The sequence below is a fragment of the Dipodomys spectabilis genome, unplaced genomic scaffold (genome assembly GCF_019054845.1).
Source record: "Dipodomys spectabilis isolate Male_0828 unplaced genomic scaffold, ASM1905484v1 ptg000234l, whole genome shotgun sequence".
Classification (NCBI taxonomy): Eukaryota; Metazoa; Chordata; class Mammalia; order Rodentia; family Heteromyidae; genus Dipodomys; species Dipodomys spectabilis.
The window spans coordinates 20,551,699-20,564,331 of record NW_024870911.1 but is presented as its reverse complement, the minus strand read 5'-3'; the positions used below and the strand labels follow the sequence as shown (position 1 = coordinate 20,564,331).

Genomic DNA, 12,633 nt, shown 5'->3' with positions numbered 1-12,633 from the left:
CTGGAAACTATTAAAATCAGACTGCTTGAAATATAGCCCTTTAATATCTCAAGCTGCCCATTCTGCTGAGAATACAGGGTGTCATTCTGAATACCCAAGGATACAGTGGTTTTAAAAATATTTTGGGGGGCCACGGCCCATATGCTCTTTTCCCCAAAGCATCACCTTTCATGGTTGGTGAAATGCTATGGAGACCAGTCTCTTCCCCCATTATTTGCATCTCCTGACCCCCCCTATTAAACACTCCAATTTGGGGTATTTGGAGGAAGGTAGAAGGGAGGAAGCATTTTTGTTCAGATACTATTTGGTGGTGCAATGAAATGGCAGCAACGGCCTTAAGCTGTCGCTGGAACATTCTTTCCGGTTTAGAGACCTCATCCCCAATCCCAGAAGCATTGTTTTCTTGGTCCTTTGGAAGGATGCTTTGCCTATAGTTTTCTCTTTTTCTCACTTCTTTGCTCTGGCCTTTGGCCTCTTGGAGCTGCTCTGGAAGCTGGCCCCAATTCCACTCTTGATGGAAGCCAAGACACCCCTCTGTCCCCGGGTCAGAGCAGCCAGGGCACGGGCTTGTCTCCCAGCCCAAGCTCGGCGGTGTTTCCGGGCTTCCACCCCGCCCCTGCTCCCAGGCCCTGTCGCCTCCCTTCCGAGCTGGTCAGCGCGGCCTGCATTCCGCAGCCTGCCCGCCGGAACCGGCCTTGTGCTGGGACGGAAAGGAGGGCTGCCGGGCTTGGAGGACGCTGACAAGCGCGTGGGAACCTGCCCGGTCCACTATTGAATCCCAGCCTCCAGCCTTCAGGGTCGGGAATCGGATTCAATTTTATTCCGGATCATTTATGAATTAAAAACAACCACGATCCATATCTGGGGAAAGAAATGAAAGCAGGCGGAAGAGAGGGGGTTAGTGACCGCCCTCCTCCCCTAACCTTCCCCTCCCACCTCTCCTCTGCTCCTTTGTCAGAATCACAAAACCCTAAAGGTTGTTCCACTTGGGAAGGCAGTGGATAGGTACATTTCCGCAGCCCCGAAATGCCACTTTTATGGCCCTGTTTGTCTCCCAGCTCTGGGTTCTGAATGGGGCCCGAACAAAACAGCAGCGCGGAGCTGGCTAGACGTCTGGGCTTAATTGTTTTATGGTTTAAATAAGGTGGACACTCTTTCCTTTGAAATCGGATTATAGGAATGTTTTGTCTATGCCCCAACAGAGAACAGGACCTCACTGGCTGGGAGGGAGAGGTGGAGAGCCAGGAGCGCGCGGTCTCGCGGCGCGCGCGCACGAGGGATGGGCTACAGACCAGGGGGCAAAACAATCTGAAGTCAAGAGTCCCCACCCCAAAGTCCTGTAGGCGACGGCGGAATGGGCGGTGCGGGGGTGGGGGCAGCATCAGGGTAAGAAGAAGGAGAAGTTTTAGGGTACAGCGCCTCGAGCAGGCAGGCCAGGCATGATAGTGGTGGTGGTTGGGGATTCGGTTCGTGCGTCCTCGTGCGCAAAGGTGTTACGAGCCAGTAAAGCGCCGGAGTAGAGGGAAGATTGTAGCCATTCCTTTGCACAGTGTCTCTTAATGCAAGAAGGGAGAGGATTAACAAAAAGGAAAGAACAGTGTGGAACCTTTCACCAGGTTTATTTCAAGACCGTATTAAAAAACAAAAGAACAACCGTTCCAGGGCAGCTTCCTGTCTGACCAGAGAATCTCTCCTCTGCACCCCATTGTGGAGGCTTTTTTCTTTTCTTTTTTCTTTTTTTAAAAATTTCTCCCACTTCTCACCTTTGGGCCAAGCCTGGGATCAATGTCTGTTGGCTTTTTCTGAGCCGGATTGCATTGGAGCAAGTGGACGCGAGGTGGCGCTGTTGCTCAATGTTAGAGGCCGCGTTGCCCCGGCCGGCTTGGCCGCACTGACATTTGAGGCTGTACCGCGAGCAAGCCGGAGCGGCAGCCAAGAAGAAGGCCCCGCGTCTCAGTCCCGGCCGGGCCGGGACCCCACTGGCTCTGAGCAAATCAATCCTCTCACCTGCTAGGTGTAAATAATTCTCGAGTGGCAGCGAGAGACGAGCCCTCATTCTGGCAGCGGGTTCGCGAGGCGAAGGAGGGTAGGCATGGGGGGGGGGGAGGGAATGATCATCGCTTGGCGGAGGAGGAGATAAGTGCGAAGCAGGCACGGCATAATTAACACAGAAAGGCAGAATGACCCGGAAAAACGAACATAAATCCGTGGTACCTAAGAGGGCGGTGCAGGCCTCTGGGAGAGGGACAGAGATGGGCCCCCGGCGAGGATGGCTGCTTGCGGTTCCTTTATTTCCAAGGCTCAGGGAGCCAAATAAACGAGATACGTGCAAAAGCCAAAAATAAATAGATGAATAGACACATATTGAAAAATAATAAATCAAATGAAAGTCAAGGGATTTCCCATCTCCCCAAAGGGGAAATCAAGTCCAGCCATGGGTTTCTGGATTGGACCAGAGGTTCTCTGGACAGGCAGTGGTGGCCGCTCACTCAGGACAGTCGCATTCCAAGACACAAAGGCCCTGAAGAATAGCTCTGTAGCAGGGTTTTCGCTGGACCATAAAATGTCTAAATATCTCCCCCACCCCTTAAAAGATAAGGCGCAGGCCCCAGAGAGGATCCGGCCCGGCCCTCTGAGCCTCCTCTTTCCAGGCAGAGAAGAGAAAAGTATTTATGACAGTCCCCAGGGACCCAGATGCCGGGAGCTCAGAGTCCACTCTGTTCATCCCGGCACCCGAAGAGCAGCCTCAGAAATGGCAGGGCTGAAGCCAGAGATGCAGCAGGCTCTGAGAGCCATGCTATGTCCCTCCCTCCCTATGGTTGGACCCTAGGGAGGCTTGTGGCCCTGGCACAGTCCTCTTGTGACCCCTCCTGCTGCTCCAAGGCCAGAGTTCTGGGTGCCTTTAAGAGTTTGAGCAGTCCCTCATTCAGATGGCGGTGAGTCCCCTAAAAATGCAAGGGACCCTTTCCTTGGGACATCAGTGAATCTCCTTTGGGAATTTTTGCACAGACTGACCATTTCCCCAGCAATTATTTAATAGAGGGGTGGGGTGGCGGGGAGTGGGGTGTCTCATTTGTATCTTTTCCATCCTACCATACACTGCGATTTCTTCCCTCACTCCAGAGCTGGGCTCCGGATGGTGATAGGAAAGGAAAAGATCTGGCTTTCTAACCACCTCCTTCCTCATTCAACCCTGAAACCCCAGGATGTGAAATAAATACAGGTAGTCATTTTTCCCTTTGCTGTAAAGATGCAAAAAAATTGCATCTGTGTCAAGCATTATGCGCACATGTGCCTGGTGTGCACGTGTATGTACAGTGTCTCTGTACTGTGTGCATAGCATGCGTACAGTGAGGTGTCAGGATTGTTTCTGAAAATGTATGTGCTAGTTTAAAGGAGACATTGCACTTAGTGTGTCTTAAGGTGAGGATGTGGCACATTCATTGTGTGTGTGTGTGTCCTGAGTGTGTCCAGGGTGGCCCTGTTTTTAACAACCATGTACAGTGTTAAGGGAGAGGACAGGAAAACAATTGTTCTTATTGATCTTCATTCACACACACACACACACACACACACACACACACAACACACATTCTCTCTCTCTCTCTCTCTCTCTCTCTCTCTCTGACTTTCTCTTTTTTCTATGTCAAGTCCACATAACTGTATACACTGTGGCCAGGAAAGGATACTAATGAACTAAGGTTCTTTTTTATCCATTAGAATTACCTTGAATTTGTCCAGCCTTTGGGATGAGGGGAACCCCCCTCCCCTGAGAAAGTGTGGGTAAATATTTAAAGAGTGTCTGTTGACAGTTCCCATCCACATCCTGGCCTGGGCAGTTTGCCTAGGGATGAAGGGGCTGCGGAGAAGGGAGGGGGTGTCCAGGCTGAGCTGGCATTTCCTATGGGGTAATGGTATGTGGGGATCAGTAGCAGGCCTGCCCTCGTCCTTTCTAACAACTAGGATACAAATAATACCCGAGGAAGAAACAGGATAGATACTAGATCCTGCCAAGCCAGGAGACAGGGACACTCTTAGCTATTCCTTCCATTTTAGTCCCCATAAACAGTTCTGCTCTCAGACTCTCAGCCAAGCGTGTGGCCATAGCCTAGATATTCTGCTTCTTGCAGAAGCTTTTATTCTAAAGGGGCAGTGTGGCTCTGATGGGGTGTGTGGAGTATCCCCCATCCTCCCTCCCCAGCTTCCTTCTCTACCCCTTGAAGGCAAAGCAGAGTCTTGGCCTTAAGGAAGATAGTGTAGCTTCAGACTCTAGGGAGGAGCCAGAGACTGGAGGGTCTGATGTCTGAAATATGTGGAGAACATGATGTGTTCATTCCTCCTCAGAGTTCCCAGACTCGCCCCCCACCCCTTAAGGCACTCATCTTTGGGGTTAGGAGCTCTGGGTTGACTTACTGACATCCCACCACCCCCTCACCCCCCTGGGGAGGGGGTTGTCTTATACCTGTTGCCCATAACCTGAGTTGACCTGCTGGCTCAGGTACCTCTGTTTTCTCTGAGAGGGAGGAAAAGGGAAGTGGGGAGCCCCTTCAAATCTGACTGCGGTACCTTGGAAAAGCTGGCCTCGGCCATTAGCTTGGGGCTGGTTTGCCAACCCCCCACATCCACACCACACCCCCCATCCATTCCTCCCTCCCCTTTCTTCCCACCCCTTCCTTCAGGTCCCCCCCCCATAGCCCTGAACCCCTCAACCCCCACCATCTCTCTCTCTCTCTCTCTCTCTCTCTCTCTCTCTCTCTCTCTCTCTCTCTCTCTCTCTCTCTCTCTCTCTCTCTCTCTCTCTCTCTCCTCTCTCTCCTCTCTCGCCTGTCTTCATGTCGTGGATTGATGAACGCGAATCGCGTGTAAGCGCCGCCACCGCCGGGAGTCTGAGGAATTCGCCTGGGCTGTTAAAGGAAAGAGCTAAGTGAGGGAGCGCGAGCTCTACCTACCGACAGTGAAGAGCGCCGCCGCCGCCACCGCCACCGCCACCGCCACCGCCGCCGCCCGCGCCCCAGACCCCGGGAGCTCGCCATCCAGGCGCCCCCCGACCTGCCCAGCCCCCCTCAACCCAGCCCAGTCCGGTGGGGGGAGGGAAGGATAGAACCGGCCCGGATTTGGGGGGTTCGATCCCAGGGGGGGAGGGGAGTTTCCAGGGGGTACCGGGAGCCAGAGGGGAGGGGGCCCGCAGGGGTGTTCATGTACCCAGCATGAGCTCCTACTTCGTCAACCCCCTGTTTTCCAAATACAAAGGCGGCGAGTCCCTGGAACCGGCCTATTACGACTGCCGGTTCCCCCAGAGCGTGGGCAGGAGCCATGCGCTGGTGTACGGGCCCGGCGGCTCGGCGCCCGGCTTCCAGCACGCCTCGCACCACGTCCAAGATTTCTTCCACCACGGCACCTCCGGCATCTCCAACTCGGGCTACCAGCAGAACCCGTGCTCGCTGAGCTGCCACGGAGACGCCTCCAAATTCTATGGCTACGAGGCGCTCCCCAGACAGTCCCTTTATGGGGCTCAGCAAGAGGCGAGCGTGGTGCAATATCCCGATTGTAAATCCTCCGCCAACACTAACAGTAGCGAAGGACAAGGCCACTTAAATCAAAACTCGTCTCCCAGCCTCATGTTCCCATGGATGAGACCCCACGGTGAGAAGCCTTTTCTCTTTTCCCCCCTTGGTCTCCCGCGCTCCGGGGTCTTCCCCCCTCTCTCCCTCCCTCCCTCGGTCTCTCTGTCTCTCTCCTTTTTGTCTGCTCTCGCTTTCCCTCTTGGCTTTGGGGGGGTCTCTCTCATCCCCATCATTGTGTGTTGGCGGGGTGGGTTTATTGAGGTTGGGAAGGCTTGGCTGGGGTTGGGACAGGGGAGAGATGCCTGAGACATTTGAGGGCTTGGGGTGAAGGTGGGAGAAAGGTAACGTGTGAGTGCACAGGGTTAAAAAAAAATCGTTTTATCCATGTCTGTCTGTCTGCCAGCCTCTCCCTCTCCTCACCTCTAAAGTCAAAGTTGGGGAGGTGACTGGAGAGGGTGCCCTGAGGTTATCTGTCTTTGAAGGTGATAACCAGTTTCTGCCAAGACAGACAGCCCAAGACAGTGACCAAGCTGTCTTGGGTGGAAAGGAGACACCTCCCTTTCCCCTTCCTAGCCAGAGCGAGTACCCAAACCCCAAGGACAGGCACTCTGGTTGTCTAAGGTTCCCCACTGCCTGATCTCAGAGACATCAGCCTGAGGGCCACTATGCCCAACTTTTCTGATCTGTACTTGGAGAGAAGATAGAGAGCCTGAGGAGAGAGGGAAAGAGTGCTCAAAAGCAGAGGAGCATACAGCTTAGGGAGGGTCTCTGAAATCCAGAGGACTCCAGCCAAGCTCCCCTCCAATCAAGAGCTTATGGGGTCTCCCTGAGACTTGCAGAGCAGCTCAGGTCATGAGCCCCTCCAAGGGTGGCCCCTCATGGCCCAATTTCGAAGTACAGGGGGAAGCGATAAAGACAAGTTCCGGCAGGGATGGCCCGTGATTTATTTGCTGGTCCCCAGTTAGCAATCAGGCCGAGCAGAGATACATTCCAGGAGATCAATGATTTTTTCCTTATTGGAAAAGCATTAGACAGAGGCCAAGGAGAAGACAGTGGGCAAAACCCCTCTCGTTTACCCCAGGCTTTTGCTTTTCTTTTGGAAGCAGATTGTGCCCCCAGCTCTGCTAACCAAACGCCACACTGCACTTGTAAACAAAGCTGCCAGGACCATTTCCTGGGGGAGTGCAGGCCTGGAGGACTCTGTAGGGACTCTTCAAGCCCCGAGTTTCCAGACAGCTCCACTCCCTGCCCCCCCCCCACCTTCACCCACCTCCCAAGGTGAAGCCAAACCAAAACAATCCCCCAAACTTCCCTGCCCTTGCCAGCCTTCTGCGCTTGCCTCATCCTTTGGAGGGAGGAGATCTGGAGAGTGGGGGAGAAGAGGAGGAACTTCAAGGGAGCCAGAGTAGCTGGGGGGAAAATCGAGCCCCCACCCAGACATAACCAGACTGGGGTTCTATTCTGTCCAGCTCCGGGGCGGCGCAGCGGACGGCAAACTTACAGCCGGTATCAGACCTTGGAACTAGAAAAGGAGTTTCTCTTTAATCCTTATTTGACACGGAAGCGCCGGATTGAAGTCTCTCATGCTCTGGGACTGACTGAAAGACAAGTGAAGATCTGGTTCCAGAACCGAAGGATGAAGTGGAAAAAGGAAAACAACAAAGATAAACTGCCTGGGGCTCGAGACGAGGAGAAGGTGGAGGAAGAAGGAAATGAAGAAGAGGAGAAAGAAGAAGAGGAAAAGGAAGAAAACAAGGACTAAGCAAAAAGAGAGAGAGAAGAAATCCTCCCCCCCCCCCCTTAGCAACTCCCTTGAAGTTTCGTTTTATGGTAGCAGATAAATTGAGAAGTTTACGACTGTCATTTGCTTTTATAGGGAATAGAATGACACTCACAACTCTAACTACCTGTCAGATACTTGCAGCTCTGGTTTTATTACCTTTGGACTTCCCCCGCTCTTTATTTGTTTGGGGGCTGGAGGGGGGGGGGAGACCGAGACACAGCAAAAAGTTCTGTCTCTCTGTTCCATTCCACGCCCCAACACACATGCCTGTTCCTACTTGCACCTTCTGAGTCTTCCTGGATTTTAAGGTCAGAGCCCAGGCCTCCTGACCCCCTCATCCTGCCCCTTCTAGCCATACTCCTACCCCCTTGCCTGACTGGTATTTATTTTAGAGGAGAGTTCTTCTCCCCTCAAAGTGCAGAAGTGGACTTCTGGCTTTGTTTTTATGCTAGGATTAGTGCACTACGTTTTATTTGAAAAGGAAAAGATAAAATGTGGAAAGAAAAGAAAGAAAAAAAATACTTTAAGAAATAAGGAAAAGATAGCAAGAAGATCCTCTCCCCTAGGGCTCCCTGCTTTGAAAACCCCCTTGACTTTCTCCAGGAAAATGAACAAAACCTGAAGACTTGTGTCTCTCTCCCCTCCCCTTGCTAGAGGGTCAAGAGGGGCCTATAGTCATCTCTGAAACCTACCTAGCCATCCCATAGACACTAGGGCCCATGCCTTCCTTGCCTTTGCTGTTGGATTTCTGTTCTTTTGGGCCCTGCTTCTTCTGAGCTGCATTAGTGTTTGCACTCAGAAATCACCATAATCATGAAAATAATAATAATAAAACTGATAATCTTTAACATACTACCTAAAGGGAACCTGCAATAATCTTGAAAAAGAAGCAGAAAAAAAATCCTACTATAAGGAGAAAAAAAAAGAGAAAAAATAAAATGAATTTAAAAAAAAAAAAAAGAAAGAAACCTCCGACGTATTTTATCACTACCTATAGAAAGAAACCCTGCTTTGAGAGTATTCGTAATGCGGTTTTGTTGTCGTTTGTTGCTGCTTATTTCACTAAGAAAAACCCAACAACTGAGACTGCCTAGCTCGCCGGTCCTGTGCGCTTTTATTGTGCTTCTAACCCCAGTAGAGTAGAACTAAATTGCACTGAATGTATAGTTAACTCTGTCTTGAATTCTCTGTTTATGCAATGTGCTCGAAAGGAAAAAAAAACGTTAAAATATATCTATAATAATAATTTTTGGTCATTTGTCTTTATGTCCAGCTATGAATGTAGATTTTGTGTCCCGACAGCCCTGTTCCTGGTCCAAGTACTTTGTATTGTATACGTGAGTCATAATAAAAAAAAAAAAGGTGAAAAATATTTGAAGCTGGATTGACTTGGGTTTCTTTTCTCTATAACACCCCCCATTTTCTGCCCCCTCCCTTTTATCAATAGTCTGGAAAAGATTTCCACTGGTCTGGCTTTGGGGTGATAAAACTCCTGTGGAGGGCTAGGCTGGGCTGGGAGGGCAGGTGCCAGGGAAGGGGGGTGAAGAGGAGGAGAATGAAGACCCATTCACTGATAGGAAGGAGTATACTAGTATGCTCATGGGAAATCTTGGCTCCAAATAAAATGGGTTCATAGGTGTTAGAGACCCAATGGGAAGAAAGACCTCATTCATTCACCTTTTCTCTTCAGCTCTGAACTGGGCCCACACAAAGAATCAGCCCATTCTCCTCCTCAGGCTATGTCCTTTTCTGATGAAGAGGAGGCAGTAGGTCTCTTTCTCATCTTCCCATGTCCCTGTGTCCAGCCCTTGGCACCCAGTACCTAGCACTGGAATGGTGAACAGGATGGGGGAAGTGTGAGGATCCAGGCAGCTGGCCTGTCAGGAGGGCTAGACTAGAAGATGCTGAAAGAGCAAAGAGACTGTGTGTGTGTGTGTGTGTGTGTGTGTGTGTGTGTGTGTGTGTGTGTGTGTAGGGGGTATGAAGAAGCTTCAGCCTGGGGAGAGGGGAGAGAATGGGGAAATGGGTGAGCTGGTAGATCAAGGGGCCTCGATTTACATCCTGGAATTCAAATTCAGTCACAGAGTCCTCTCCACTCCAGCCTCTGTTCTAGCTGCTTCACCTTGACAATTGGGCAGCTTGCCCCATCCTCCCTCAGTGTGGACCAGGGGTGTGGGGGGGGAGATGGGCCTACTGAGTGGACATTCTTCCATAGCAGGGATTGGGGGGGTGTCCACTGGACTCCATTCCCTAAAATAAAGAGTTGAAGGCTCAGGGAACTAGGGGTAAAGAGATCTCACGTTTCTCTCTGGAGGGTCCTAGACGGAGAAATCTGTTTATGTCAATAGGATTCTGGTCAAATAATCCCAAATTCCAGAGATACAAGTCTTCTGACTCAGCTAGGAGAGAGGAGGAAAGGGGAGGGGATGAAGTCTTCTGGTCTTCAAAACCAGACCCCAAAGACAGAAATATTTTTGAAGTTAGATTCATATTCTCTCTCTCTCTCTCTCTCTCTCTCTCTCTCTCTCTCTCTCTCTCTCATTCAATGAAGGATTATTATTTTCCCCAGACCCAGGCCCAAGCCAAATTATTGTTCAGTGTGTGTCACTGGGGGTCCCAAGTTCTGTCTCCTATGGAAAGTGACACAGGATTTTGCTTCTGTAGGACACGCCCGCAGTTACAGAGAGGTTGTTGTAGGTTCGAAGTACAGGCAAGCCCTTAGCCCGGAACAGCTTTGAGCAAGAGCGCCAGGGAACTCTGTCTGGGGAAAGTAAGGTCCCAGTTGCTAGTTGAGGTGCCAGCCAGGTAGCCCCGTTTATTTTAGGAGACACACCCGTTCCTGCCCAGGGGGACCCTAAAAGTAGTGCAATTCGCTCCGACCTCAGCCTTCCACAAGCGGCCCCTTCAAACTCTAAGGGTCTGCTTCTGGCCTTTTCATTTGTACTATTAGTAAGGAAAAAAAGAAATATCTGGCCCAGTAGCTGAGCGGGGTGTACCCAGCCATAAGTGGCTCTGAAGGGCCTCATCGCTTACTCCTCATACCAAATGTCCTCATTCATCCCTGGCCCGGCTCAGCAATGTCCGTGGCCCCAAGCCCGACGGACGCGTCTCAGGGCGGGGGGCGTCTGGCGCCCGGCTTCCATGGAAATGTCGGGCGAAGGCAGGGTCAGACTGAAGGAGCCCCAGCTGCCCCCTCACGCAGCACCCGCTTCCCCGCTCTTTCTGCTCACCGCCTCTGTTTTCTCGTTTGCAAAGAAAAGGAGGTTAAAAACCCGTTTTATGGGGGAGAACGTAATTGCGAGCGAGATACGCTTTCTTTAGAAAAATGCGTGTTTGCCAATGGCTCCCGCCGCCCCATTACTGGAATGGGTACCATTCGGCTGCCGCAGATAGGACTTTCTTCCATTCTTTACTTTTTTATTAGCCAATCAAAGTGGCTTCCGAAAGCTATTTGTGATTTGTGAAAAATAGTATGTTTCAGAATGCTGAGTTGAAGCATCTCGCTCATTTCGCCTTGAATTTATTATTCTAATCTCAACCGTCGAGACAGGATGATGCAGCTATTAAGTTGGGGGGTAAATTCGTTTCTCTGGATGGAAAAAAATGCATATTCTCAGCATTTTCTCTCTAGCCGTTCCTCATTTCAGAGGCCAAGGGAGGTGTACACCTTGGAGAAATCTGGGTGGGTGGGGACGGTGGGTAGGGGTGGTAGTGCGCCTCTGAAAGTCTCCTTTGGGGAATCCTGGGACAGGAGGGTGGATTGACCTCCCGCGACTCGTCATCCCCAAATGAGGTGCTCTAGCCCACTGCCTGGCGGCTGCGAAAGTTGCCCCCAACCCCAATTAGAGAGAACTCAGGACAGGCTGTGCCACAGACTAGAAGAAAAAAAAATTTCCGGTGAGCAGCCCTCAGCGTTGTCCCATTCTTCCCGCTGCCCATTGTGAAAAGCTGGGCCAGAGCTTCCTCGTCGTAATTTTTAACTACCTGTTATAAAATTTATGGGTGGGTTTGTAAAAGAAACGAGGTCTCTGCATCCGGCGGAGGGAACTGCTTCGCTTACTGTGGAGGAAGTTTGAGGAGGAGGTGAAGGATTCCTGGTTGGCTGGGGCGGGGGCACCCAACCTTTGAGCCTCCTTTGCCAGCCCTATGCCGCTGGACCAAGGGGAGAGCTGTGGGCCCTCAGATCTCCAGCTATGGGGGGCGGGGAGAGAATGGTTGGGGTATAGAGCCTATGAATAGTTTCTATAGAAGAATTTTTTCTGGACCCCCATCATCTACTACCCACCAAAATTAGGGTTCTGGGAAAATGAGGTGTTCAGAAATTTAGTGCAGAAGGTAGAAGTCACGGTGAGATATTCTTTTTTTTTTTTTTTAAACAGGGACTCTGAATCCCAATCCTCTTGCTCTGACACCAAACGAGTACAAAATAATAATAATAGTAGTAATGGCAGGTGGGTGTCAGCAACTTTGACCTGTGAGAACTAAAAAGATTGCAAACTGTCTTGGGTATCAAACAAACAACAAAAAAAAGTGGGATCACCATCTTGGCCCTCAATTTTTTTAATGCTAAAAATAAACGTAAGTTGGTTATTAGAAACTAGGAATTTAGGGGACCTGAAAACAGGGATGGTCTTGGTTATTCTGCCAGAGGAAAGGACCACCTGGGGATGAAGGTGGTTCCCTTGAAGAGAGTCCTTCGGGCTGCATCATTATTTCACCCCTCCTGCTGCCTCCACCAGATTGTTCTGGGCTGGTCCAGCCTTTGCTTTTCAGAGCACATCTAGAGTAGGCTTGGTTGGGAGTTGGTCAATGGCCTAAGACTACCGTTCTTTCCTGTCTGGGGTGCAGTGAGAGGTAGGGGGGCAGGGGGAGCGCACCCTGGTAGGGAAGATGTTTTTTTCCCTAGGGGAAGAAAAAAGAAAGAGATAAGCACAGGAGGGTGTTCCTTTTCAGTCCCTTTACCTCACCAGACTTCACTGCCCCAAGGCTACAAATCTTTGCAAAGCTTTAATTCCCTCAGATCTATCCCTATTATCTCCATTTATTAAGAATAATACTTAAAAGTCGGTATGTGGAAGAAGAGGCAGCCACCCCCCAGCATCTGAACCCTGCCCTCTTTCCTGCCTGGATCCCTTTTCTGTGCTTTCCGCGCTGGCTTGGAGCAGACGGCCAGTGGGGAGTGGGCAGTGGGTGGGGGTGGGCTGGGGGTCGCAAGGATGCTCCCTTTCTGAGAGAATTGGGTAAACATGGCGACCGCGGCGCCCATTTGCACACGCTACACAAATG

The 12,633-nt window shown here is 51.0% G+C and overlaps 3 protein-coding genes across 5 annotated transcripts in view; all 3 read left to right on the top strand.

Moving 5' to 3' along the window:
- Hoxc4 (homeobox C4) overlaps positions 1-12,633 on the top strand; it is a 61,682-nt gene that overhangs the window by 9,917 nt on the left and 39,132 nt on the right. The gene's annotated exons all lie outside the window — the stretch shown is intronic.
- Positions 1-12,633, top strand: part of Hoxc6 (homeobox C6) — a 39,331-nt gene that overhangs the window by 12,606 nt on the left and 14,092 nt on the right. The gene's annotated exons all lie outside the window — the stretch shown is intronic.
- On the top strand, positions 4,823-8,253 carry Hoxc8 (homeobox C8). The gene is made up of 3 exons (XM_042698770.1): positions 4,823-4,996; positions 5,038-5,643; positions 7,034-8,253. The coding sequence occupies exons 2-3, from the start codon at positions 5,208-5,210 to the stop codon at positions 7,324-7,326; spliced, it is 729 nt and encodes a 242-aa protein (XP_042554704.1). The 5' UTR covers positions 4,823-4,996; positions 5,038-5,207; the 3' UTR covers positions 7,327-8,253.